A 24,146-nucleotide genomic window follows, 5' to 3' on the forward strand; every position below is an offset into this window, starting at 1 on the left:
GCTTTGGTGGAAGTCGTATGTGGGTGTGGATTATTTTCAGATCATAGTCTTCCCGCAGGAATAAGCCTAGTCATTCCCGTAAACTAGTTTGCAGCCTTTCAAACGTGTTGAAGCTTTAAAAATAAATTTAAAATTATTTTGCTGTTTTTCATGAATTAAGTTATTAACAAAGTTCAAAGCTAATGAATAATTTTAAGTCTTGGTGTTCAGTTGCCTGAGCCAATGGGACTCTGATGACAGGCCCTGAGAGCTTAGAGGTAAAGTAGAAGAAATTAAAGAAGGTTCTACCTTGAAATGTACACAGTGTCCTGTCTTCCATGCTGGTGCACTCTCCAAAATTGCTTTCTAGCTACAGGAGGGAAGAAAACACACACACACACACACACACACACACACACACACACACACACACACACCCCAAGAACTTGCCAAAACTAGGATCACTATGAGGGAGAGGGAAGTTTCTTATTCAAAGTTCCTATTTCATGTATCTGAAAACAAATGGCTAACTGACCCAGGGATCTCTAATATCTCAGTGTTGGAGGTCTTGGGGAACTCTGCCCTTGCAAGGTCAGAAAGATGGAAGGAAAAAAAAAAAGATGGAAAAGCAAACAATATATTTCTTGGATTTTTAATTCTTTCTTTCCTGCTTTTTAAAGCTCAAACTCCAGGAAAGGAAAAAAATGAGTTAATTCGAACTTTCAAAGGAAAGTTCGAAAAATAAAAGCATCTCTTGGTTTGGATATTAAAAAAATATGAGGAGTTTGCCCTCTTTCTTTCTTTCTTGGTCACTCACTTAATGATCTCAAGAAGTCACTGTAGAAGAAATAGTACGTTCTGTCTATAGACATCCTTGTGATACCGGGAGACAGTCCCCGAAACCAGGATCATAAACATGCACAGTGAGAAGCATTTACTGTCAGTGTGAGCGTGCATTTTTAAAGGCATAGTTCAAAATATTTCTTGCTCAGTTTATAAAAAGCTTGAAACCACAGAAGAGGGAAAAGTCAAATTTGGAGGATTCATATTGGCAGAAAGGCAAAATAAAGACTTTTCATAACGCTGGCCCACTTGGTTTTCCTCCAAGGCTTGCATATTTTGTCTCCTAAGTAGAACATACAAGAAAATAAAAACCTCTCGATCACATGCCAGGTAAACTGAAGGATTCCCAGTGAAACTTAAACTATTTCCTTTGCTTATTCTAATGGGCAGATCTGTATAAATAACAACAACAAAAAAGAACAAAGGTGCACTACAGTAGTTTAAAATGGGACCAGAAGACCGAGAAGCAGCTGAACAACAGCGCTTCTCGGACAACCAGATTCTATTCCTGTCCAATGCTATCACCTCGGGATACTTGTATCCCCAGTGTTCCTCTATCTTCAGACCATCTGACAACCCTTTTTTTTCTTTCTGAAGAAACAATATTGATTTTTTTTTTAAGTTCAACCAGGATGAAGCTTCTGGCAACGTGACAAAGTCTAGACAAATGAATTAAAAGCATCAATCCAGCAGTTACAATATTTAGTGCCTCATTAGTTGAAAGGAGCAAATGTTCCACAGAGGTAATCTATCAAGAAATAGAAGCTGTTTTCTCGGGCTAGATTTGTAGTCCATCTACCTGGAGATGCTCTTCGCATTTTAATTTTGTGTTAAAAGTAGAGAATTGTTAGAACCATGGTAGTGGAATAGATTCAGTGCCCGTTAGTACAAAGGGAGCAAAGAGTTTGCTAAAATAGTGAATATATCCATACAGTTGAGAGCAAATATTAGTTGATATACAGCCCATGCCTTTCAGATTTGGTCCCAGTAAAGACATCCTTGGTTTCTATTAAGATCATTTAAAAATGGAACTGTTATTATTTCCCTCATATTTAAAAAGTCCTCTTGCACAATCACACAGACAGAATGATCCTAAGCCAGTGAGGCTGAAGATCCTTTGTGACCCAAATCAAAGAGTGACATTTAAAGAAAAAGCTACTGATTAATCTGACATGGTTCATTCTATTCAAAGAACAAAAAACAATCATTACACTTTCCATTTTCAGTTCCACTACCTCCTGCTTCCAAGTGTTTGTTATTTCAGCAGCATCTTTTATATCTTGCAAAGCATTTCTCAACCTGCTGTGATTGCTAACTTGGAGCTCAGACCAGTGAAGCAGGAAAAAAAGAGCTGATAAAAACAGAAGTCCCATGCTCCTACTGCAGATTACGTCTTCTGGAAAAGGTGAATATTTCAGTAACTGTATGTCAGAGAATTCCAAACTTCTAGCATAGTTTTTCTCTGAGGGAAAAGGCTGCATTGCAGAAAAAAAGACAGCACTACATAATGAACATATTTTGCAGGGAAATGTGAATTTCTTGAGTGCAAGTGTCAAATAATGGTAAAATGTATTTAGTCACTTTTTTCTAGATAAATCTTTCCGGCTTACCTGTGGAATGACTCCAAAGGCTTTCCGCCACTGTTGCAAAGTTATTGAATCCCAAGACACACCGTCTATTTGGATTTCTCCTTTAGTGTTCAGCAGTCTCATAAAAGCCAACAACAAAGTGCTCTTCCCTGATCCGGTTCTTCCCAAGAGGCCCACCTAGAATATCAGTGATGGAATTACTCCCGTGACAGAGAGATACAATACCATGTTATCTGTATTATACTTCAATTAAAACACACTGGAACTGCTTTTTCTTTTTTTCCCACCATCACCAGGAGAAGATTTTCACTTATTTGTTCAAACCTTTCTGCATACTCCCAATTCTGACCAAAACTGATCTGGAGCACAGCAACCCTGGCAGAGAATATAGAGACTGGTCATAGGGAACTGTACCCCTGATGCTGTTTACATTTATCAGTGACCTTTAGCCAATGGCAAAAAGGAAGAAAACACCCATTTTGCATCAAAGAAAACAAAGATAGAGTGTCTTAAGGCACATAATTTCTAAGAATGGGCTCATGTCAGAAGCAGAGACCTATAGCTTGATCTAGTTCCAAATGTGAATATGAGCTTGAAGATCAATGAATCTGAAAAAAGTTCTAATCTTTAGAAACTTTTCATAATAATTTCAGTGAGCATCAAGTGTAGGCCTGACAATAAAGAATAAGTTCCGTGAGCTATAGATTCCCACAGAAGGCAGGCCGCGCCCTGCCACCCCTCAGTGGATAAGCACTTGGACAGTTGTCAAATCAAATCCTTACTTCCATTCTGATTGGCAAGAAGAGAATCTGGGGAAGCAAAAATGATATTGTGGGAAAGAAAAAACTATTCTTGTTACCTCAAGACTGTAAGAACACAGCACGTACGTGACAAGGCCATGTACTGCAAGGGGAGGATGCGGTGCAGGTGGCCACAGGGGGCTGACTCTGTGTTCCGATGCCAGCTCAGACCCAGCACTTAGAGGAAGATGCTCTGAGTGGGACAGAGCACCCTGCCATCATTAACCAAACACTGAATAAACTTCTCGACAGTTAGTGGCACTGAATGTTTGTCTCTTTCCCCTTACATTATTTCCATTTCTTTTTTTTTTTTTTTTTTGTCATTTGGACTTTTTACCATATAGCTGAACAAATGGTCTTATAGAGTAGTGCTTTTCACACTATCTGTGGTCAAGGACAGTTTTGTTTTGCTTTTTTAATTTCCAATCCACTAAAAAGTAGTAAAGAATAAAAAAGAATCTCTAAATGCTTACTCTCAATTGCTATACTTACCACAGACCAGTAACAGTTTCGAAACCAGAACTAGTTATGGACCACAATAAATGCTTGAAAGAAACCCATAGTAATAATAACTTTTTGAATACTGATTAGGAACCTGGTAATAAACTAGGACTTTAGGGTAAGCTCATAAACAGTAGTAACACAACTGTCTTTCTATCCATCGTAAGATATAGGTCTTATGTTTATAATAGGACTTTCACCGATGGTTGTTCTCTGAGACGACTGAGAAAATCAGATAAACAAAATAAAACATACAACACCCTGCTGAGGTTCTTCATACTACTCATCACAGTTGGTAATTTTTTTTTATTCTTTTCTTGATTACTGCTTGTGTTCACTCAAAAAATGTAAGTTCAACAAGGGCACAGTAATCGATCTTGTTTTCCACTGAACTCTCAGCACATGGCACAGTGGTTGACTCACATAAGTACTCAATAATTACTTGGTTGGATTGACTGAGGGATAGTCAGATGGAAGGATGAATGGATAGATGGACAGCCAGACAGATGGGTGGGTGCATAGATGGCAGGAAGGAAGAATGGGAGGAAAGAAGGGCAATGAATGAATAAACTTATTTAGTTGATCTAATACATAGATGAGTGTAGTCCCTTTCGGTCAATTACCAGATTAACTCTAAATTTTAAAATCTTGTGGAATTTCATATGCACATTTCCATTTCTGAATCAGCCCATGTTGACAAACACATTCACCATACGTTGTGATTTTTCAAACACAAGAGTAAAGCTTTATATAAGCAATCTGAGTATGCCTTCTGCAGGTGAGGCATGAGGAAGGAGGAGAAAAGGGAAGTTCAAGAGCAGGAAGTGATCTGCTCTAAAGTCACATCAAGAACTTTTGATGAAAAGTGCCTTGAGATTCCAACTCTTATATCAGTAGCCAGGATTCTAATGATGAGGATAAATGGCTACTTTCTTTTTCCTGAAGAAGCAAATATTGAAATGTTTAGAGAACTCAGCTTTTATGTTGCGATAAAACTGGATGGAGAGGCAATTTGTAGATCTTTTGTTTAGCTTTAAAGTTTTCAGCGCTTGCTCTGGTTTCCTTATGTTGTTGAACTGCTGGCGCTGTGTTACGTCAGATCTGGTTTTCAACAGCATGGAATCTGATTGGTTCATACCTAACAAAGTCTTCTGTTGTTTATATAATTGGCACATAATAATCCTTTTCCGGGATTTGTTTTTCTAGGCATCTCAGTGATCTGTTGAATAAGGCCAGAGGTACTTCCCGCAAATAAGCTTTTAAGATAGATCCTAATTCCAAGTCAGTGTTTTCTAGTAACTTCAAATGCACCTCCTCTTTGAGAATTTTGGATCAAGATAAATCAAAATGTTATGTGGAGAGTTAAACAGTGTTGAGTTTGGTGCTAGTTGTAATTGCACTGTACCATGAATGGAACAGTCTCAGGACATCCTTTTCAGAGTGTCCTATTCACCATTTTAGAACTGCAATAGATGGAAACCTGTTGTAATTTTTTTCCATCTCCTTGTTATCTCCAGTAATCAAGATGCCAAAAGAATGAAACTTAGACCCCCAAAGGTAGACTAACTGTACTTTTTATATGGTGATACATCTCTGTTTATTATTCATAAAACAAAATTTTTAACATTATAAGTTCTTGAGAATATGCTCCTCATAAACCCAGTATAAGTTACTAAATGATTCAGATACTTCCACACCAATTTTTATCAAGACAGAATGCCATCTGGGTTTAACAAATCAAATAGATATTTAGGTGCTTAGGCTGCTATGATCTGAGCCCCTGATATTGTTCAAATTGCTTCTAGCATCTCAGTATTTTAAAGAGACTACAAATGGAGAAAGCAAGTAAGCTCACTCCAAACAATAGATCTTGAAGTATGATTAAATATCTATTTAATCAACAGATTGTCCAGTACTGTGATATATACAATATACCATTTGAGGCATTTTAATAAATCTAGTTTATCATGAAAAACCTAGCTCCAAATTAAAATCCCAGGCCATATTTTTAGAGGAAAAAGAAAAGGAAAAAAAGGTAAAGATATTCTAGCTGGGGGAAGGTGATCTGGATGTTAGAAATTTAGACAAAAATAAAAAGCTTTAAAGAAAAAACTATTTGAGATTGAAAAGAAAAGCAGTTTTTTTTTAAAAGTTACTTTTCATAAAGTAAAAAGTTTTAAATACCTGCTACATTTCTCATGCATTGGAAATAAAATTTAAAGTACAGGTTCTGTGAAGCAAAGGCCTAAATTAAGAGCCAAGAAAGTAACAGAACATGTCTTCCCTGAAGGAATTTATATGGACAAAGTGTTTGAATATGAAGATTGAGTAGTTTTTCTACACAAAATACTGATTTTTTTAACAACATGCTATGGGCTGAATATTTCTGTCTCTCCTAAATTCATATGTTGAAATACTAATCCCCAAAGTGATAATATTAAGAGGTAGGGCCATTGGGAGGTGATTTGGTCATGAGAATAGCCCTCATGAATGGGATTGGTGCCCTTAAACAGAGGCCCCAGAGAAGCTCCTTGCCTCTGCTACCACGCGCGGTTACAGTGAGAAGACAGACACCTCTGAGGCAGTGGGCTTTTGCCAGACACTGAACCATGTGGTGCCATGAGTTTGGACTTCTCAGACCCTAGAATTGTGAAAAATAAATTTCTGTTGTTTATAAGCCACCTAGTCTATGATATTTTGTTATAGCAGCCTGAATGGACTTAGACACACTATAAAACCAAGAATAGTGAAGTCCATTAAAAATTAAACAAGAAATGCCCACTTAAGTCCTTTTCAAATTTTTTTTAAAGATGAATTAGACCCCAGCTGTGCTTGCAGGATTTTTGGATAATAGAAATAATATACAGATGGTCCCCGACTTAGGATGGTTTGACTTTAGATTTTTTGACTTTACAATTGTGTGAAAGCCACATGCATTTGGTAGAAACTATACTTCAAATTTTGAATTTTTTATCTTCTCTGGAGCAGTGATATGTGGTACAATACTCTCATGAGGCTGGGCAGCAGCAGTGAGCCCCAGCTCTCAATCCGCCATGAGATCATGAACGTAAACAACTGATACCCTTACAACTTTCCCATCACCATACAGCCACTCTCTTTTCACTTTCAGTACAGTACTCAATAAAGTACATGAGATAGTCATGTACTTTTTATTATAAAACAGGCTTTATGTAAGATGATTTTGCCCAACTGTAGGCTAATGTAAGTGATCTGAACATGTTTAAAGTAGGGCTAGGCTAAGCTATGATTTCAGTAGGTTAAGTCTATTAAATACATTTTTGACCTAACAATATTTTCAACTTGTGATGGGTTTATTGGGACATAACCCCATCATAAGTCAAGGAAGATCTGTACTAAATATGAATCCACTTCTTAATCATCATGCAAGAAGCATGTTTGGGGCACCTGTTACAGTTCACAAGATGCTGTTATAGTTTCTACGGGCAAAGCAGTAGAAACCACATTCTTAAGAGAGTTGCTCAGAATAATGTTTTAAGAATCAATCCCGGCTGTAATCAATCACGTGACCTAGAAGTAGGCATAAGCCATTCATTCATTCATGCATTTAACATATAGTAAAGTAGGCAGTGTGACAGGCAAAGGGACAAAAAAAAATGAAAAATTAGGTACAGGGACTTGTAAGGGGTTCAGGCTCAGCTTTTTACTTGCTAAGATAGAGTGATGACACCCAAGTTCCTTATATGCTGGACCAGAATCTAGTTATTTTTAATAACTTCTGTGAGTTCAGCTCAGTCCTGGGATCATACAGAATATTTCAAAAATAGTGCAAGGTTATTTTTGCTTATTAAATAATAAAATGATTGCTTTGTAAATAATTATTGCCTAGTAAATTATTGGGAAAAAAATTAAACAATCCGTACCTTGAGAAAAACTCCAACTTAACAAACAAACTGAAAAAAGCAAAGGAAAAAAGTACCACTTGTTTGACAGAGTGTAAATAGGTAAATGTAAGAAGACTTTGTTGGCAACAAAATATTTCTCTCACCTGAAATGGAAGATAGTTTCAAGATGCAAAATCTAAAACATGTCATAGTTTTGGTTTATTTAATAGCTTTTTTAGCTAGTAAGCTAGCAATCAATTGGATATTCTGCAAGTAGAATCACATTGTAAATGGTCCCATTATATAGATTCAGGACTCTGCAAACTAAATTTCACACGAAAAAATGATGACTCCATATAATAACTTGAAATTATTTGTGTCCAGTATTGGTCCTAGTCTACAAATAACAGTGTCTCAAATGGATTCTGGTAGCACATTGCTCTAGGCTACTGAGAGTCACTTACTGAACACACGGGTAACAAAGCAAGCAATGTTTAATTCTTACCCTCTGGCCAGGACTTATCGAGAAGGAAATGTTCTCCAATATGGCATTCCCACTATCTATGTATTTTGCTGTGAGGTCTTTGACAGTCATTTGGCCGCCTGAGGGCCAGATGTCATCTTTTTTCACGTGCTGATTCTCAATAATCATAACTTTTGAGAGCTGGCCATCCTTGGACGGTTTGAATGACTCATTAGGTTTACCTTCTTCTGCAGGCATATCAATAAACTTAAAGACTCGGCTCACAGATCGCATCTGAAATGAAAATACTGTTTTAGTTTTGCTAGTTTGAGAGCTGAAGACAATGTCATAATTAATTTGATGTTTCCTTAAAAATAGCTTGTAAGATGTGATGCTAACTAGTCATCACTTGGCTGTCAGGTTTTTCAGTGAACTAACAGGAAATAACTGGATATAATCAAAAGCTTAACCAAGAGAATTAACTAGGATTTATATAAACGGGCTCTGGATAAACATGTTTATTTTGGTGGTCACTTAATTCTCAGTTATGCAAGCCACACATAAATAGCCAAACTATACTCAAGGGACTAGACGATGTCAAGGGAAAACTTTTTCTACTATGAGTAGCACTACATAATGTTGTACAACTGGTATATTATAAAAAAAGGTTTCACACCACAAAACCACTACAAAAGATTCTTGCCTTCCTCTTTCAGTGACTTAATGACTATCAACAACTCTGAATGTCAGCTAGGTGGGAAGTGGACTCTTGATACTTAATAAATTTTGAATAACTTCACAATACTCTTCAAACAAATTTAAGTCACTAGCATATATCTAGTTAAATAATTCTATTTTTAATATAAATTACTTAAAGATCAATTTCCACTGCTAAGCAAAATATGACTGTGTAGAAGGGCTGCATTTGAAATTCAACTATCTTTAAAGGTGCTTAAATTCTTTAATGAGAACATATTTCTCTGAATAATTGTAATTTATTGGAATTTGGAATGTGATTTTTAAAATACACCAGCATATAATAGGCACCCAACAAATATTGGAAAAAAATTTAAATGAATAAATGAATGAATATATGAATGATTAAATATATAAATAAATAAATGAATAAGAAGAGTTCAAGACTTTGAATTCACTCAATTCCTATTTTTTAAAAGACATCATCCTTTATTTTTTAAAAATCAAAGTATAGTTGATTTACAATGTTTCAGGTATACACCAAAGTGATTCAGTTGCATATATATATATATGTATATGTGTGTGTGTGTGTGTGTGTGTGTGTGTATATATATATATATAATTTTTCAGATTCTTTTCCATTATAGGTTATTACAAGATATTGAATATAGTTTCCTGTCCTTATTGTTTATCTATTTTACATATAGTTGTGTGTATCTGTTAATCCCAAATTTCCAATTTATCTCCTCTTTCACTCTTTGATAACCATGTTTGTTTTCTATGTCTGTGAGTCTTGTAAGTTCATTTGTATCATTTTTTTTTTTAGATTCAACGTATAGGTGATACCATATGATATTTGTCTTTCTCTGTCTGACTTACTTTATTTAGTATGATAATTTCTAGGTCCATCCATGTTGCTGCAAATACATTCTTTCATTCTTTTTTATAGTTTGTTAACATTCCATTATATACATATATGTATATATAGGTATACCACATCTTCTTTATCCAGTCATCTGTCAATGGATATTCAGGTTGCTTCCATGTCATGGCTATTGTAAATAGTGCTGCTATGAACATTGGATTACATGCATCTTTTTGAGTTAGAGTTTTCATCTTTTCTGGATATATGCCCAGGAGTGGGATTGCTGGATCATATGGTAATTTTATTTTTAGTTTTTCCAATGAATCTCCATACTGTCCTCCATAGTGGCTGCACCAAATGACATTCCCACCAGCAGTGTAGGAAGGTTCTCTTTTCCCCACACCCTCCCCAACATTTATTATTTGTAGACTTTTTGATAATGGCCATTCAGACCAGTGTGAGGTGATACCTCATTGTAGTTTTGATTTTTGCATTTCCCTAATAATTAGTGATGTTGAGCAAAAATATATCATCCTTGAGTCCATGGCTTAGTCCTTCCCAGGTGTTAACAGCTTACTAGACAGAAATTTTTTTGTCTTAAAAGTAATTGTTTATTCTGGCTTTACCCAATCAAGAATTTAACCTTCTCCTTTACAAAGTGAATTTATTATCATCTTACTTACATTTATGGCTTAGATTACTAGGAATAATTCTTTTTGCAAAAAAAAAAAAAAAAAAACGTGGTGGAAAGAGATCCATGGGACATTTGCTTCTATTATTTCTATTTCTCATTATTAAAAGGTGAAATGGGAAGAATTCTTCATTTTTAGTGTGAAATGATTGGTAGATGAATGAGAGTTTAGATATTGATCCTTAATTGAATATTAAAAGTTCCATCTTAGCAAATCTAACAGTGTTGCCTGTTTTCACACGTCACTGATCAAGCCTGTTGTTTATTAAAAGCTTTCTTCTATTTAGTGACTGTGTGCTTCAGTTTCCTTCATCTTGAAAATATCTTCAAATTATCTTCAATAATTACTCAAGATTTAAAAAGAGAATGCTTTTAAGTCAAACCCACTGTAATGGAAGTGAAAAGTATCCAAAGCTCACATCCATCATAAATAACTCTAGAGAAAGTGAAAGGCATATTACCTCTATTCCTCCCACATATAATATTTTAAATGTCAAATTACGGGTGATTTCCCACATTTGTTAAATTCTGATTCAGTTTTTTTTATTAATTTTGAATTAAAGCATACTATTGACATTTCTGCATGTCGGTATTATGAAGAATTCTAAACTAGTCTTTGTTAAATGCCTTAGTATGTCAAGAAAGATACTATATTGAAAAAATCATATTTTAATACTTCCAAGAAATCAATAAAACATTTAAATATTTCTATCTAAACTACTCAAAATTATATGTGGTAGTATTAAAAAATGACATTCAAAACCACTATTTTGTCAGCTCTAAAATGTAGTACATAATTTTTCTCTGTAAGGATTTTTGTTTGAGCACAGCAAATTACACTCTCCATTAGTGAGGGTGAATCCAGAACTTCTAATGTTAGATATGGTAAATGGAATGTACCAATTAAATTTAGAAAACAAAATTTTCAACGCTTCATCTTTCATATAGTCTAGTTGCTTAAAGTGACCCCAAGATAGGCTATTATAGTTACCCAGAGCACAGTCAAGCACCCTTGACCAAAAACAAGGTCACCTTAACAATGGCACACATCCACAGCATATGAGCAGACATCCACTCCATTCAATGGGTTAGAATATTTTCTGACGGGAAGAAAAGGTGACTAGTGCAGACACCTGCATTATACTCAGTTTTTCAGCCACTGAAATGCCATTACTGAGTAGACGGCGTGGCCAGATAATGTTATGAATTACTAAGTAATTCCTTGTGCCTCACAGGCTCTCCAAGTTGCACATTTTACTTCCATTGCCCCTCAGAGGGGAAGCTACATCAGAACCAAGTCCGGAAAATCATTCCTGGTCTTCCAGGTTGGCTTTTGGAGTCAGAGATTGATAGATTGAAAATTTTGAGTCACATGAACATTGCTTTTTCAGCTTCAAAAGCCAAAGCCTGAAGAGCTGAAAGCACAGTGTTTACGCAAAAACAGTGGTCATGGCTGAACTATGATAGATGAGAAAGAGCTTCTCTCTTCACCCCACAATCTGACTCACGAATGAGCTGAGACATCAGTTCCTCTAAAGAGAAGTACTGCCTTGCAAGTGAACTCTGGTTCTATCCTCAAATACATTTGAGGGATTTTAGAACATAGGAGGCCTGTGCCTCAATTCTAAGGTGGAGTCAGGAATAAGGCATGCCTTAGAGAAGCTTGCAAAGCGTGGCACGGCAGAGGAGCAATGCAGTGAACGTGGCTGCTTAGTATGTCTAGACACAGATAACTTAACATAGCTTCATATTTTCTTGCATTTCCAGGATGATGCTGAAGGGAAGCCAAAGAATCCCAATCCTTTGATCCCTCAGGGTCTTCCATTCCTCAGGGAAATGGAAGAAGCTGAGAGAGAGAGAGAGAGATATCACCAAGAGAGAGCTTACAGTGAGGACCAGAAGGACGAAGACCCCATGTACTGGACTGTACATGTCTAGGGCAGAAACAGCATCAGAGATGGAGACAGTGAGACAGCCTAGGACCAGATGCTCCCTCCCTCAAGGTCTTTGTATACTGTAAGCTTCCTACTCGGAGTTTAGATTCACTTCTAGCAAAGTCTGAATTTGCTAAGACTTTTTCTTCCACTCAGTGGAAGGTGTGTTCAAATAGAAAGTAAATTTGACTAGAGCAAAAGTGAAGTCTCATTTCTTGTACACTTGATTTCATAGCCAGATTCATATCTGCTATCAGAGATGGATCCGGGTTTGGTGGAACCTGAAGCTTACATCATTTGAGGGACTTTTCTTAAGAAAAAGAATAAAAATTCTGCAGAGAAAATGAAGTATAAGGCCTTTGAAGGGTTCCATGCAAGCAAGAGGACCTGAAGCTCCTATCTCCTGGGCTTTATGTAAAACCCACTGTGCCTATTACAATAGCCTTATTCAAAGCATCCCTTATTGTATCCTCCCCCTTTAGGGCTTAGCATCGTGCAATGTCTTAATAAATCTTTGTTCATAATGAACTAATCCGCTGTTCTACCTCCACATGCAGGAAGCAGTGTCTGAGCAGGGAGAATGACAGAGCTGTGAGTACCTTAGCAAGTAATCCAGGCTACAATTGTAGCCTCAGCTTCTCAGCCTGAAAATATCCATTGCTATTTTGATTAGAAGGAAGTTGCAACATACCACACTATTTTTAGTCTCATATATTTGTTTTCATTGAGTTTTTTAACCTAATTTAATCCTTTTTCTAATTTGGAATGTCTAAACATTTTCCTGTGATATGCAAAAACTGCTATGCCATTGTCCAGCGGTGTAGATAGAGCTGGGGAAAATTCAGACTCAGCAATTATCGAAGTGACTGTAGGCAGGCAATCTCTGTAACCTTAAGCTGTTGCTTCCTGTGCACAGATAAGTGTTTCCCAGAGAGGAACGAGGGGACGGCTCTGTCTAGCCCACTGATAGCAAAGTCTCAGTGGAGCCATTACCAGCTTAGGTGAGGGCACTTGTCTTAGATTTGGAGAAGTAGATAATGAAGCCAGAAAGAGACTCAGGCACTGAGACATCAAACATATTCTTTATGTGAAGAAGAAAACTGGATGTAATTTATGCAGATTTCTATAAAATTGGAGTTTAGCCAAAACGAGGTGGAAATTTTTGCTTGACAAGCACCTGTTCTAAATTTTTGGTTTTATTTTAATTTATTATGCTCAAAAAGTTCTGAGTCAATCTTTAAAACTGAATCTCATTATTTTTATGATAATGTCTAAATTACTAAGCATCAGAAGAACAAAGTCTTTTGGGAATATTGATGGTTTTAACAAAAAGACAGCTCTGCAACCTTATGTCAACCTTACTTTATAATGCATGCATTCAGTGAAAAAGACAATAATTCCTAATCTTCCTTTCCACTTTTTGTTGACAAAGAGGGAAGAGGAGGCTTAAAGACCTTTTCTAGAGTAAGTCAAGAAGGAAGACTCCTTTCCCTCACAAAAATATTTGCTCTATTTCCTTTTATCCTTTTGGTTGTTTGGAAACCAGGGCATCAAAATTGTGCATTAAAATAACTAAACTGTATGCTGTGATATTCCAAAAGCCATGATAACAGAAACTAAATTTCATTAGCCTGAGAGCTGGCTGGCAACACTGTAAAGAGATTTCATAACTGGTTGTTATAGGAAGATTATAAGAAATGAATGTGAAGAGAATCATCTGGAAAACTGACACGAAGTGAAAAAAAATCACGTATTTTGCAGGAGAAATTTTCAAAATGTGAAGTACATAAAAGGGAGGATTAAAGTATTTTAAATCATAGATTCTTCCCGGTAGGCCCAAAGTAAATGCTTTTCAGAATCCACTAACACAGATCTGAAACTCAAGGCCACGTTAGAGTCACTAGCATGATCCTTAGACCACATGTATAGACTTAAGAGATAATAGTTACCATGGAAACAGACTCTCTGCCCAAAACCTATTCTTGAAATTCTGATCTATCTTTGTGTGTCTATTACTTATGCTCCTAGAGTGCTCAAAAAGTTGAATCCAGTCAATCAAGCTATAAATTATTAACAGCATAAGTGAGTTACTTAAGCATACTATAAACTCTAACCCTTTGTAAATTATAGCTTGCTATCTAATCTGTGGCAAATCACATGGCAAGTCAATGCTACTTTTTTCTGACTGCAAGAAGTGACAGAAATGGTGTTCGTGACATAAGAGAAAGAAAATATATTGCAACTAATGACAAAAGGCATAACCTAAGTAAATGTGAAGGTATCAAATATGTTGGTGCCTATTTTCAATAATTAAGAGCTTCAGTAATCATGGTACTAAGTATCAACTGGCAAAGGAAGACTCAAATTTACCTTTCTACCTGAAAAGGTCTGATACCACTAGTTAAATTCACTACTCGAACTAACTTATTCATTCTTCCTGGTGTTACTATTTTTTTTAAAGCACACGATAGGCCATCAGCAAGTGCTTGGTGAATGCAACTGGGTCTATGTGGTATTCACTAAACTTATTTCAAAGGCACTCTCAAGGAGAAGAGATTTACTAAATAACAAAATCTAAAACAACAAACCAAAATACTTCCTCATGGTTTTGACTATCTTAATAAGATTTTGTCTAAGTATCTTAATTTTAAGATAGTATGCCTTCCCCAAAGCACTCTGTCATTAAACATCACCCTCTGTATGTCTGGTAGAGAGTTAAGTGTATCATTGGTTGATATATAGGACAAAAATAATTTGTTGATGGTCCATCAATTCCAAAGTAAATTCTATCCCATAAATCAGAGGTCAGCAAAACCATGGCCCAATGGCCAAATCCAGCCACGCCCATTTGTGTACATTAGCTTTGCTCTACAAAGGCTGAGGTGAGTATTTGCCTAAGAGACCACATAGCCCACAAAGTTGAAAATAGTATTTAACCTTTAATATGAAAAATGTGCTGACTGACTCCAAGCCATGACTCACAGAAAATCAAAGTGAAAATGAATCTTAGAGATCATCTAATCCAGTGATTCACAAGTCTAGATACACTAGAATCACCTGGAACAGTTTAAAAAATATAGACCTCAAGCCCAGTCACCTTATGCCCAACCAGGAGAACTGCTTTAATTGGTCTCGGAGAACCCTGAGTAATCTCTACTTTTACAAAGGTTCCCAGGTTGAGAACCTCTAATCCAATCCGTTCCTTCTGGGTACAAATGAAAAATTCTAACTCCAGGAAGTTAAAGTGACAGGCACAAAGCTCAACACATTTTCCAAACATACTGGTGTGTGCTCCAGCAATCCTTTCAGGTTCTCATAAGCCTCTCTTATTAATTCAAGACTCAAGAATATCTTAATCATGCTTTCTTTCTCTTTGCTGCTTCTAGTAACATACTGGTTCAGAGCTCTCTGATCAGCTCTAACAACTGCAGTGGTGAAGGACCTAATCATGGCACTCGAGCCTTCAGTAGCAGGTATGTGTGATCCCTGTGAGCATCTGGAACAAAGTCTGCATACAAGTCAGTCAAGATTTTAAATCTTCCATATGAAGAGGGTTCAGAAGAGAATGTCAGAGCTAATAGGAACTTAGAAAATGTCTAACCAAACTGTCTCATTTACAGAGGAGAAAGGTCAAGCCCGCAAGGAGGTGATGACCTCCCTAAGACCACACAACTTCTCGGTGGTAAGGCCAAAGTGGAATGTAGAGGAGAGAGCCACTCTGCAGGATGGAAGTAGAAAGGTTAGATGGAAAAAAGTCTTGGGACAGAGGTCAAAGCGGAAAATATACCACAAAGACTCGTGAGAACAGAAAAACAAAGAAAGGTATTATCAAGAGGCCATTAAAATGAGATTAAAAAAAAAAAAACAGAAATGAATCCTGTCTTCAGATTCTCACAGCAGAAACTACTTTCAACACAAGAGAATCAGAAGCACTGAAGAAAAGCCAGGTTCCCCACTTCTCCTCCCATCAGGTTTCTTGTCAGTCATTGTACAAGCAGTCACTTGATGTTTACTGGAACCCAAAATAAACACAGGCAATAAAAGGACAAAGGAGAAACAGAGGGAGTTTCTGTTGGCAGAAAACTCTTCTCAGATTACATCAATCTTGCAAGAACTTTCTGGAAATTCATTGACTGGAATCTAAATGTAACCCTGCAGATGCACAGTCTTCCCTGCTCATTCTGGCAGCTTCTGTCCTCTTGCGTTCTTAGGAACACACACTATAACAGGGATGTGTATCTGTTGCTGCAGCTGGAGAATTAAGGAAGCACGAGGATATTCACAGGCTCAGGTCTTTTAGTTGTGCTCACCAAGGGGTAGACAGTCCCGGAAATATGTGCACTGTCAACCGCCTCGTTCAAATAATGAGACTATGAGTGTGGGCAATTTATCAGTTACCAGATGGCTTGATACCACTAAATTTGAAACATCACATTTGCACCCTTTCTAGCTCTTACTTATTTAATTTTCATTCATTCATGAAGACAGAAATCTAGGTATGCACAGCCTATTTAAGATACATAATGTTTAAGTAGCTAACAATAGGAGACAGAGAAGCTTTATGGTTCTAAAAATGGCAGACATCTTGTGACTGCAAATAAAAAATAGGTACACAGCTTTGTTAATTAAGAACACAAAAATTTTAAGATAATAGCTTTAGCAACAACAACTATCATCCATATAGCACTTGAGGCCTGGAGCTAAAATGAATTAACACTTCTCTCCTCATTCCATCTACAGAATAGTATGAGATACACCATTAAAATGAATAGGGAGACATATATACAATTCACATTAAAAATGAAGAGTGAATTAGAAATAACAGTTTTTAAAACACTGAGATATCAACTGAAGTAACTGGACATCCCCTACCCTGGGGGTTTCTAGTGGGAATTATTAAATTGGACTCCGGTAGTTTTACTACTTTTAAAATTTCTGAGGTGATTCACAACCTATTTCACTATATTGTTCATAAAATGACAACGTTCAGGCAATCCCCCCCCGCCCCAAATTGCTATATAAAGCTAGACAAATTAGTAGGTAGACTAGAAGTTGTGTTCCCTTTTAAAGGTCTCTTGATACTCCATGTATATTTCAAGGTGATTCTGGACAAGAACTTACGCCCTAAAATGTCAAGTCTACTGGAAGACATTCTATCACTGTGTTTTGTAAATGCATGGAGGTGTCAAGTTAGTAGTTGGAGATATATATATATATTTTTTTAGGGAGCAGAGGAGTGGCCCAAAGTTACGAGCGTGTGATTCACTGAGAGATGGTTTCTGAAGCATGACGTTAGATAACAATAGGGAGAGAAAGTGTAGGTAGAAGTGAGCTGGGATACAGCTAACATTTAGAGCTCTACAAGAAGAAGAGGGGCCAGCAAAGAGAACTTAGGAGGAACCAGAGAGGTAGCAGGAAAACCAGGTGGGAGTAACATCACACTAGTAAGAGAAGAAAGTGTCACAAGAAGGACTTGGCCCTGGCATAAGTACTGCTGAGAGGTTGAGGGAGACAAGGATGTGGGCTCTGGAAAGATGCTGGTTTTAAGTCATGGGGTGATGGAAATGAAATGAAGTAGGTTATGGAAAGAATGGGGAGGAGGAAATGAAGTCAGGCATTCTTTCAAGAATTTTTGCTGCAAATAGATCAAAGAAAAGGGGCACTAGCTGGAGATCAAGGGATGGTAGCTTTATGCTAGGGAGAAAGGTCCCAGCGGTGTACCTGGTGGAGAGAAAGGAGGGAATTCTTTCTGGTTGTGTCTGTTTTTTTCTATGAAGTATGTAACAAGGTCACTGGATGAGAGTATGGGGTGGAATTACTGGAGCACCTGGGAAGAGACTAAAGGTAGGAAAGAACCCTCTTAGGGAATAAAAGAAAGAATTGATTAGGAAAATGTAACAGAAGGGTTGTTGGCCAGTTCTGAGTGCCAACATTTAAGATATGCAGTCAGTCATAAATACAAAGCTATTTGAGGCTATGATGAGGAAGTGTTATCATCCAAAAATTACCTTACTGGTTGAAAGCTAATGAAAGCTAGGCACTTAGGTTAAGCAATAAGCGATAAAAGAAAAGTCATATTGCCATTTTTATAACTTCATATTTCTGATGACATTTGACTCTGTGCTCATGCCTAAAGCAGCCAGATGGGCAAATAAAATATTTTTCCCAAGTCTAAAAATATTTTTTTCTGAGTAGCTCTGTACTGAAAAATTAAATGCGTATGTCACACAAAATACCCTGTTTACTGCATTTTAAACTCAGAACTAAATTCATTTAAGAGTTGAGTGAAGTAAAATGAGAACACATCGAGTTTTTATTTCAGAGGTCACAAAGATGTTTAGTGTTAACACCTATGTAAACATGAAATTTGAGCGCATCTCCCCTCCTACTCTCAACATATGCTAGCTGAAAACACAGATTACTGGATAACGTTAGCAGTTGCAAGATGGGAAATAACAACTAGATAAATGCCCACAAAGCCCTAGTAAAGACCACTTGTGCTGTTTGGCAGGTAAATGAAAACTAACATGATCACTTTGATATTCAAACAAAAGAACGTGACTTTTAAAAATACGATGAAATGCAAATATTGATGCTTTTCAAAGACTATATTATAACATAATAGTTTTTTTTTTTTTCCAAAGATCCTTTTATGTGAGGAGATGAAAGAAACAAAGTCAAAGCATAGGTCACAAAGCCCAGTATGCCCCTGTGAAAAAACTAGAGAAATAAAAACGCCTGAAAGAAATTTCAGTGGAGATTGGACATGCAGAACAGACAGGCACCAAACAGAGAGGTTGTAGAGGTTGTTACATAAATCAAGAAAATCACATACGAGGTGAAAAGATGCTTTCAGACAAAGAAAAAGAGAGGAAGAGCATGAGGATTTTAATAATAAAGTCAAAGGTGTAGAAAATTTAAACAAAGAAAGAAATGCCAGCAGAATATTTATTTACTATTCTCCTGCTATTTTCCAATAGAAGCACTTTAAAGGACATTTACAAGACTCAACCCCTAAAGTGCAAGAGCTGAGGGAAGAGATGAATGGAATCATTAACAAGAGCCAAACTCAAAAAAAAAAAAGTTAAAGGAAAAGAGAGAAACCCTGCTATAAATCATATTAAGGTTCAATTACATTTCAATGAATTATTAAAATGCTTTGGTTAAATAAAATGTCAAGTCACAGGGGCAAGAAGAGGGTATGAAAAGGTTCGATTTTTCTCTAGAGACATTTTTTTATAGTGATATTTATTATGAGAGCAATTGATTATACAAATTTCACAGCTGAATGAAGGTGTGCCTTGTGAGAACCTGTGAATTGTTTCAGAGAACAGGAAAAGGAACCTAATCCAAAAGTGTAATGACAGTGTTATACAGTCATTCCCGACTTGGCTTTCTAGACCCTCCACAAATGCAGTCATGGAGGACTGACTTTAAATCCAGCACTCCAGCTAGACTAATAGAAGTTGATGATAAAGCTCTCCAGGCCAACTATACAGTCTAATTGAAAATTACACATCTATTTTTTAAATAAAAGTGGGAAATCTGCCTTGCTTCCATTTATCTCTCACTCTTGCTGCCCTGGGATGTGTGCTCCGGACACAGTGTTAGCTCACGTATACTGCTGCAGGCTCTGCATTCCAAGGAACCAAGACAAGAGAAACAACAAAACCAAAATATGGTCTTTGTACACACTAATAAATGTGTGGCAATATTGACCAAGCAAAGAGAGAAGGCAGTGATAAACACTTAGGAATGAGAAAGGAGCTATCACTGAAGACTGGAAATTTTAAAAATAAGAAAAAAAATTATGAAAAATGTAATGCTGATAAATTTGAAAACCCAAGATAGGGCAGGATTTCTTATGTAAGACGCCAAAAGGACAAAACATAAAGCAAAGGATTAATAAATTTAACTTAAAATTAAAAGCTTTTTTTCATCAAAAGGCTATAAGTCAAGCCATGGACTGGAGGGCCATGTTTGAAATGTATAGAAGTGACAACTGATCCAGAAGTCATAACCTCCTACAAATCAATTAAGGAAAAAAAACAAAACAAAACCCAGTCTACTTAAAAAATGGGAAATTGACATGAACAAGCAATTAACAGAAGAGGAAAATCAAATGGCCAATAAATATGCATTAAGCTGACCTATCTCCTTAGTAATCACTTCACATCCATCAGATTGCCAACAGTAAAAAGTATGGTGATATCAAGTATTACATATCAGTTATGGACCTGTGAGAATTCTCATACTCTTGATGGGAACATAAATGGTACAACAGATCTTAGAACAGTTTGGCACCACCTAGTAAAGCTGAACGTGGATGAATTATACGACCCAGCAATACCACTCCTGGGTGGCTGGCCTAGAAAAATCCTGGGCAAGGAGACTGGGCAAGAGCATTCACTGCAGCACTAGATCTTGACTGTGGCAATTTATGTGGAGGAAAGAAGAGATATAGGTTTAATGACAAATACATAGCAGCCTTCAATTTATCTGTAATGTTTTATTACCGAAGCTAGGGTCTGGGTATAAAGTTGTCCCTTATGTTCTCACCTGCGCTTTTTGGTTTGTCTGAATTTTTTCATAAGTTAAAAAAATAATAATACTTACCAAGCTATCCACATCTATGCTGGAGTTTACAGCCCACTGCAAAGTACTCATGATATTCATGGCTAAAGTTAGAATAATACCAATTGTTCCTTGTCCTTCACCTATAGGTAGAAAAAAAGATATAAACAAACTTTATGTTATTTCTCTTTTCTGTGAACTACTTGATGTATACCCAGGAGAGGGCACATATTATATTAAAGTTACATTTCGACTTTACACCAGTTTTAACCATCTTTCATCTCAGTTCACCACAATATCTACCACCAGTAGTAATGCCCTTTATATAATAAGTATTCAATCAATGTTTTAAATCAAAGAGTGATTGAATATTAGGAATGAGTTCTCCATTTTTTAAATACTTCAGGTATTGGATGGGTTGTTGGTGTTGGGTAAATGCTATTTTTACCTCTTCTACTGTTACTCTGTAAGTAATAATACCTGCAAAGACTACAACGGCCAATGGGAAGAGAGTCCTGTGTCCGGATGAGCTCTGCTACAAAGTCAAAAGAAGAGAAAGGTGTGTGTGAGCAGCACCCAGATGTTTAGATGTGCTTCATGCCTTTGTGAGGAGGAGGACTTTCTCTGCTAATCAGATGCTGTTGGAAGAAAGTGACCTTAGAGTTTCTTGGGGGAAGTCAGAATTCCTGGGTCTGTCATTTTGAGAGAAGACTGCCCTTTATGTTAAAAAACGGACTATTCACCCAAGAAGGACAATATTTAAATGTTTAATTAGAGTAAATAGTTTTTAAGGGCTGGAGGAGACCGCTAATTAACATACTCTATATTTATGGCCCTAAAATTTTTCTAATAGGAATGCTGTTAAATTATAAATTTAGTTTATCAAGTTTTAATTGAGACTCAGTCCTTGCATCTGTAATGCATGATAAAACTGTCATAAGGTTCTAAGATTGGGAAAAATAAATCATCCTATTATTATTAATTGAAAATTTTACTTCCACAATTCATCTAAAGAAGACACAGATAGCAAGTATGTGCTTTTAGTACTAAGTCATTTTCTATAAATAGGTAAGATTTATCCAGAGCCCCAACATACTAACCATTCTGAACAGTAAGATGAGAATAAGATTAAATTTTAATAATAATAACAATATATAAATAATATAAGATTTATAGGTATATACTATGGACAAGATACTACACTAAGTGTATTGCACAAATGATCACATTCAATACTCACCACAAACCTATAGGATAGGTACTATTATTATGTCTATTTACGTATGAGGAAAATGTGGGCTTTAGAGAAGTTAAGTAACGTGTGCAAGTTGCCATAACTGAAGAGCAACAGAAGCAGGCTTGCTATTGGCTGTGTGGCTAACATTCACTGTGGCTAGGCATCTGATCTAACAGATAGGTCCTGAACTACACTGATTCTTAAACATTTTGACTATCAGCCCTGGTAAATCAGGGCTCAATCAGACCCTTAACCATTACATTACAACACAAGACACACCGGTTTGAATTTGCTCTCAACAAATCTTTGTTCATTCAGCCCAGTTTGGTCCTGTTTCAAATAACTTAAAGGAAAACGTTTTTAGTTCTGAACCTAAAGTGAAACTTTATTTTGTTTTAAAGTTGCCCCAAATTACTATACTGCTAAGGTCATTTGCCTGCCCACTTAGATTCTTTCCACAGAGTCATCTCCCACCACCCTAGGCTGAGGGAACCATCAATGTGGGGCATCCAGTACTCTAACAGCAACTGTGTGGACTGCAGGTGGACCCCGGGGCCAAATGAGCCTGTTTTATGTTCTCTCCAATAACTGGGCAGAGGAAGTCAGCTGCTCATGCAAGGGACCTGAATGGAGAGGCCAGGTAAAGTCACTGTGGCACAACTTTGGGACACCAGGGAAAGCAGTCTTCAGAAAGCAAGAAATGAATGAAGCAGCCACAGAAAGGAATGGACATGGCCAGCCTCCAGCCTCCAGAGATAGGAAGTGCTGAGTCTAAGTGTCCACGCGGATTCCTTTTCCTCCGGAGGCGGCATGGGCCTCCTGCCTGGGGTTCCACGAGGCCCTCCAGCTCTCCAACACGTGCTTCTTTTTGTTTGATCAGGGTTCTGTTCTCAGAATCAAACAACCCCTCAGATATAGCAGCTACTCTGAATCCTTGTCCACTGTCACATATATAAATATTTCAAAACTTCTTATAGCTCAGTTATTCAACTTCTTAAATTAGAAGTGCTCACTTGTCTACACAGCTTTTTAATTCACTTATGATGAAATACTTTACTTTTCATGCAAAGATCCTGAAAATCAGAAAATATGTATTTGAAAAATATGGCACTTTTATCTAAGTTATTTCACTTTTATGGCAGTTTTTCATCACACAAAATTCACATTAGGGTGATAAATTGCACCAACTGGTGGTTAAAAGAACAAAACTTTCCAGGGAGGGGGTTTTGTGTGTATGTGTGTATAAATGTGGATGCTTCTTTTCCCATATTCAGAGAATTCTTCAATAAAGAGATCTATTATTTTTGAAGTCAGAATTCTTTATCAAAATGAGAGTCATGAAATGATTTTTCTTTCAATCATAGATTTGTTACCTGACACCTTCTATCTCAGTTTTTCAAACTGTATATAGCTCTAATCCAAGGAAATCATTCAATCAACAATAAACAACTTTTTTGATTAATAAACTCTCAGAAAATCTATTTAAAGATATCTGAAATTTTAAACTATAAGAAATAGAGTTTTTTGGTTGACAAAGCTTTAAATTAAATGCTTAGCTAAAGAGTTAATGTACCTGTTGTTAAAATGGAAATGAAGGTAACAGCAATGAAAAAGACGACAAAAATCATTTCTATTCTCATTTGGAACCAGCGCAGTGTTGATAGATACAAGAACCAGTTGGCAGTATGTAAATTCAGAGCTTTATGGAACAAAGTTTCAAAGTAAGGCTGACGTCCAAAGGCACGAAGGGTCCATAGTCCTTTTAAGCTTGTAACAAGATGAGTGAAAATTGGACTCCTGCCTGTGAAATATTCCCATAGAAAACAATGCAAGTCATGTAAATACATAATGCAAATCTTACCTGAAAAAGATTAGTTTAAGGAATAATCAAACAACAAATGTCACTGGTTAGAAAGAATTTTCATTCTGGGGCCATAATATGAATATATGCAATTTGGTTTTTGGTTTGGTTTGGTTTGGTTTTTTTTTTTTAGAGAGTTACCCTCCTTTTTCACTTGGCTACAATGTATGGGGGCTTATACAATCATTATTTATTCATATTCCTTGGTTACCACTGGGCATTGTTTCTCTGACTAATCTTAAATTAATCG

The 24,146-nt window shown here is 36.6% G+C and overlaps 1 protein-coding gene across 1 annotated transcript in view; it reads right to left on the minus strand.

Moving 5' to 3' along the window:
- CFTR (CF transmembrane conductance regulator) overlaps nucleotides 1-24,146 on the minus strand; it is a 140,800-nt gene that overhangs the window by 19,191 nt on the left and 97,463 nt on the right. Inside the window, exons 20-23 of the mRNA XM_064487383.1 lie at nucleotides 23,609-23,836; nucleotides 20,841-20,941; nucleotides 8,081-8,332; nucleotides 2,433-2,588 (exon numbers count right to left, since the gene is read on the minus strand). Of these exons, the coding sequence (XP_064343453.1) occupies nucleotides 2,433-2,588; nucleotides 8,081-8,332; nucleotides 20,841-20,941; nucleotides 23,609-23,836 (737 nt within the window). The remainder of the gene's footprint in view (nucleotides 1-2,432; nucleotides 2,589-8,080; nucleotides 8,333-20,840; nucleotides 20,942-23,608; nucleotides 23,837-24,146) is intronic.

Source organism: Camelus dromedarius, chromosome 7, assembly GCF_036321535.1.
Source record: "Camelus dromedarius isolate mCamDro1 chromosome 7, mCamDro1.pat, whole genome shotgun sequence".
NCBI lineage: Eukaryota > Metazoa > Chordata > Mammalia > Artiodactyla > Camelidae > Camelus > Camelus dromedarius.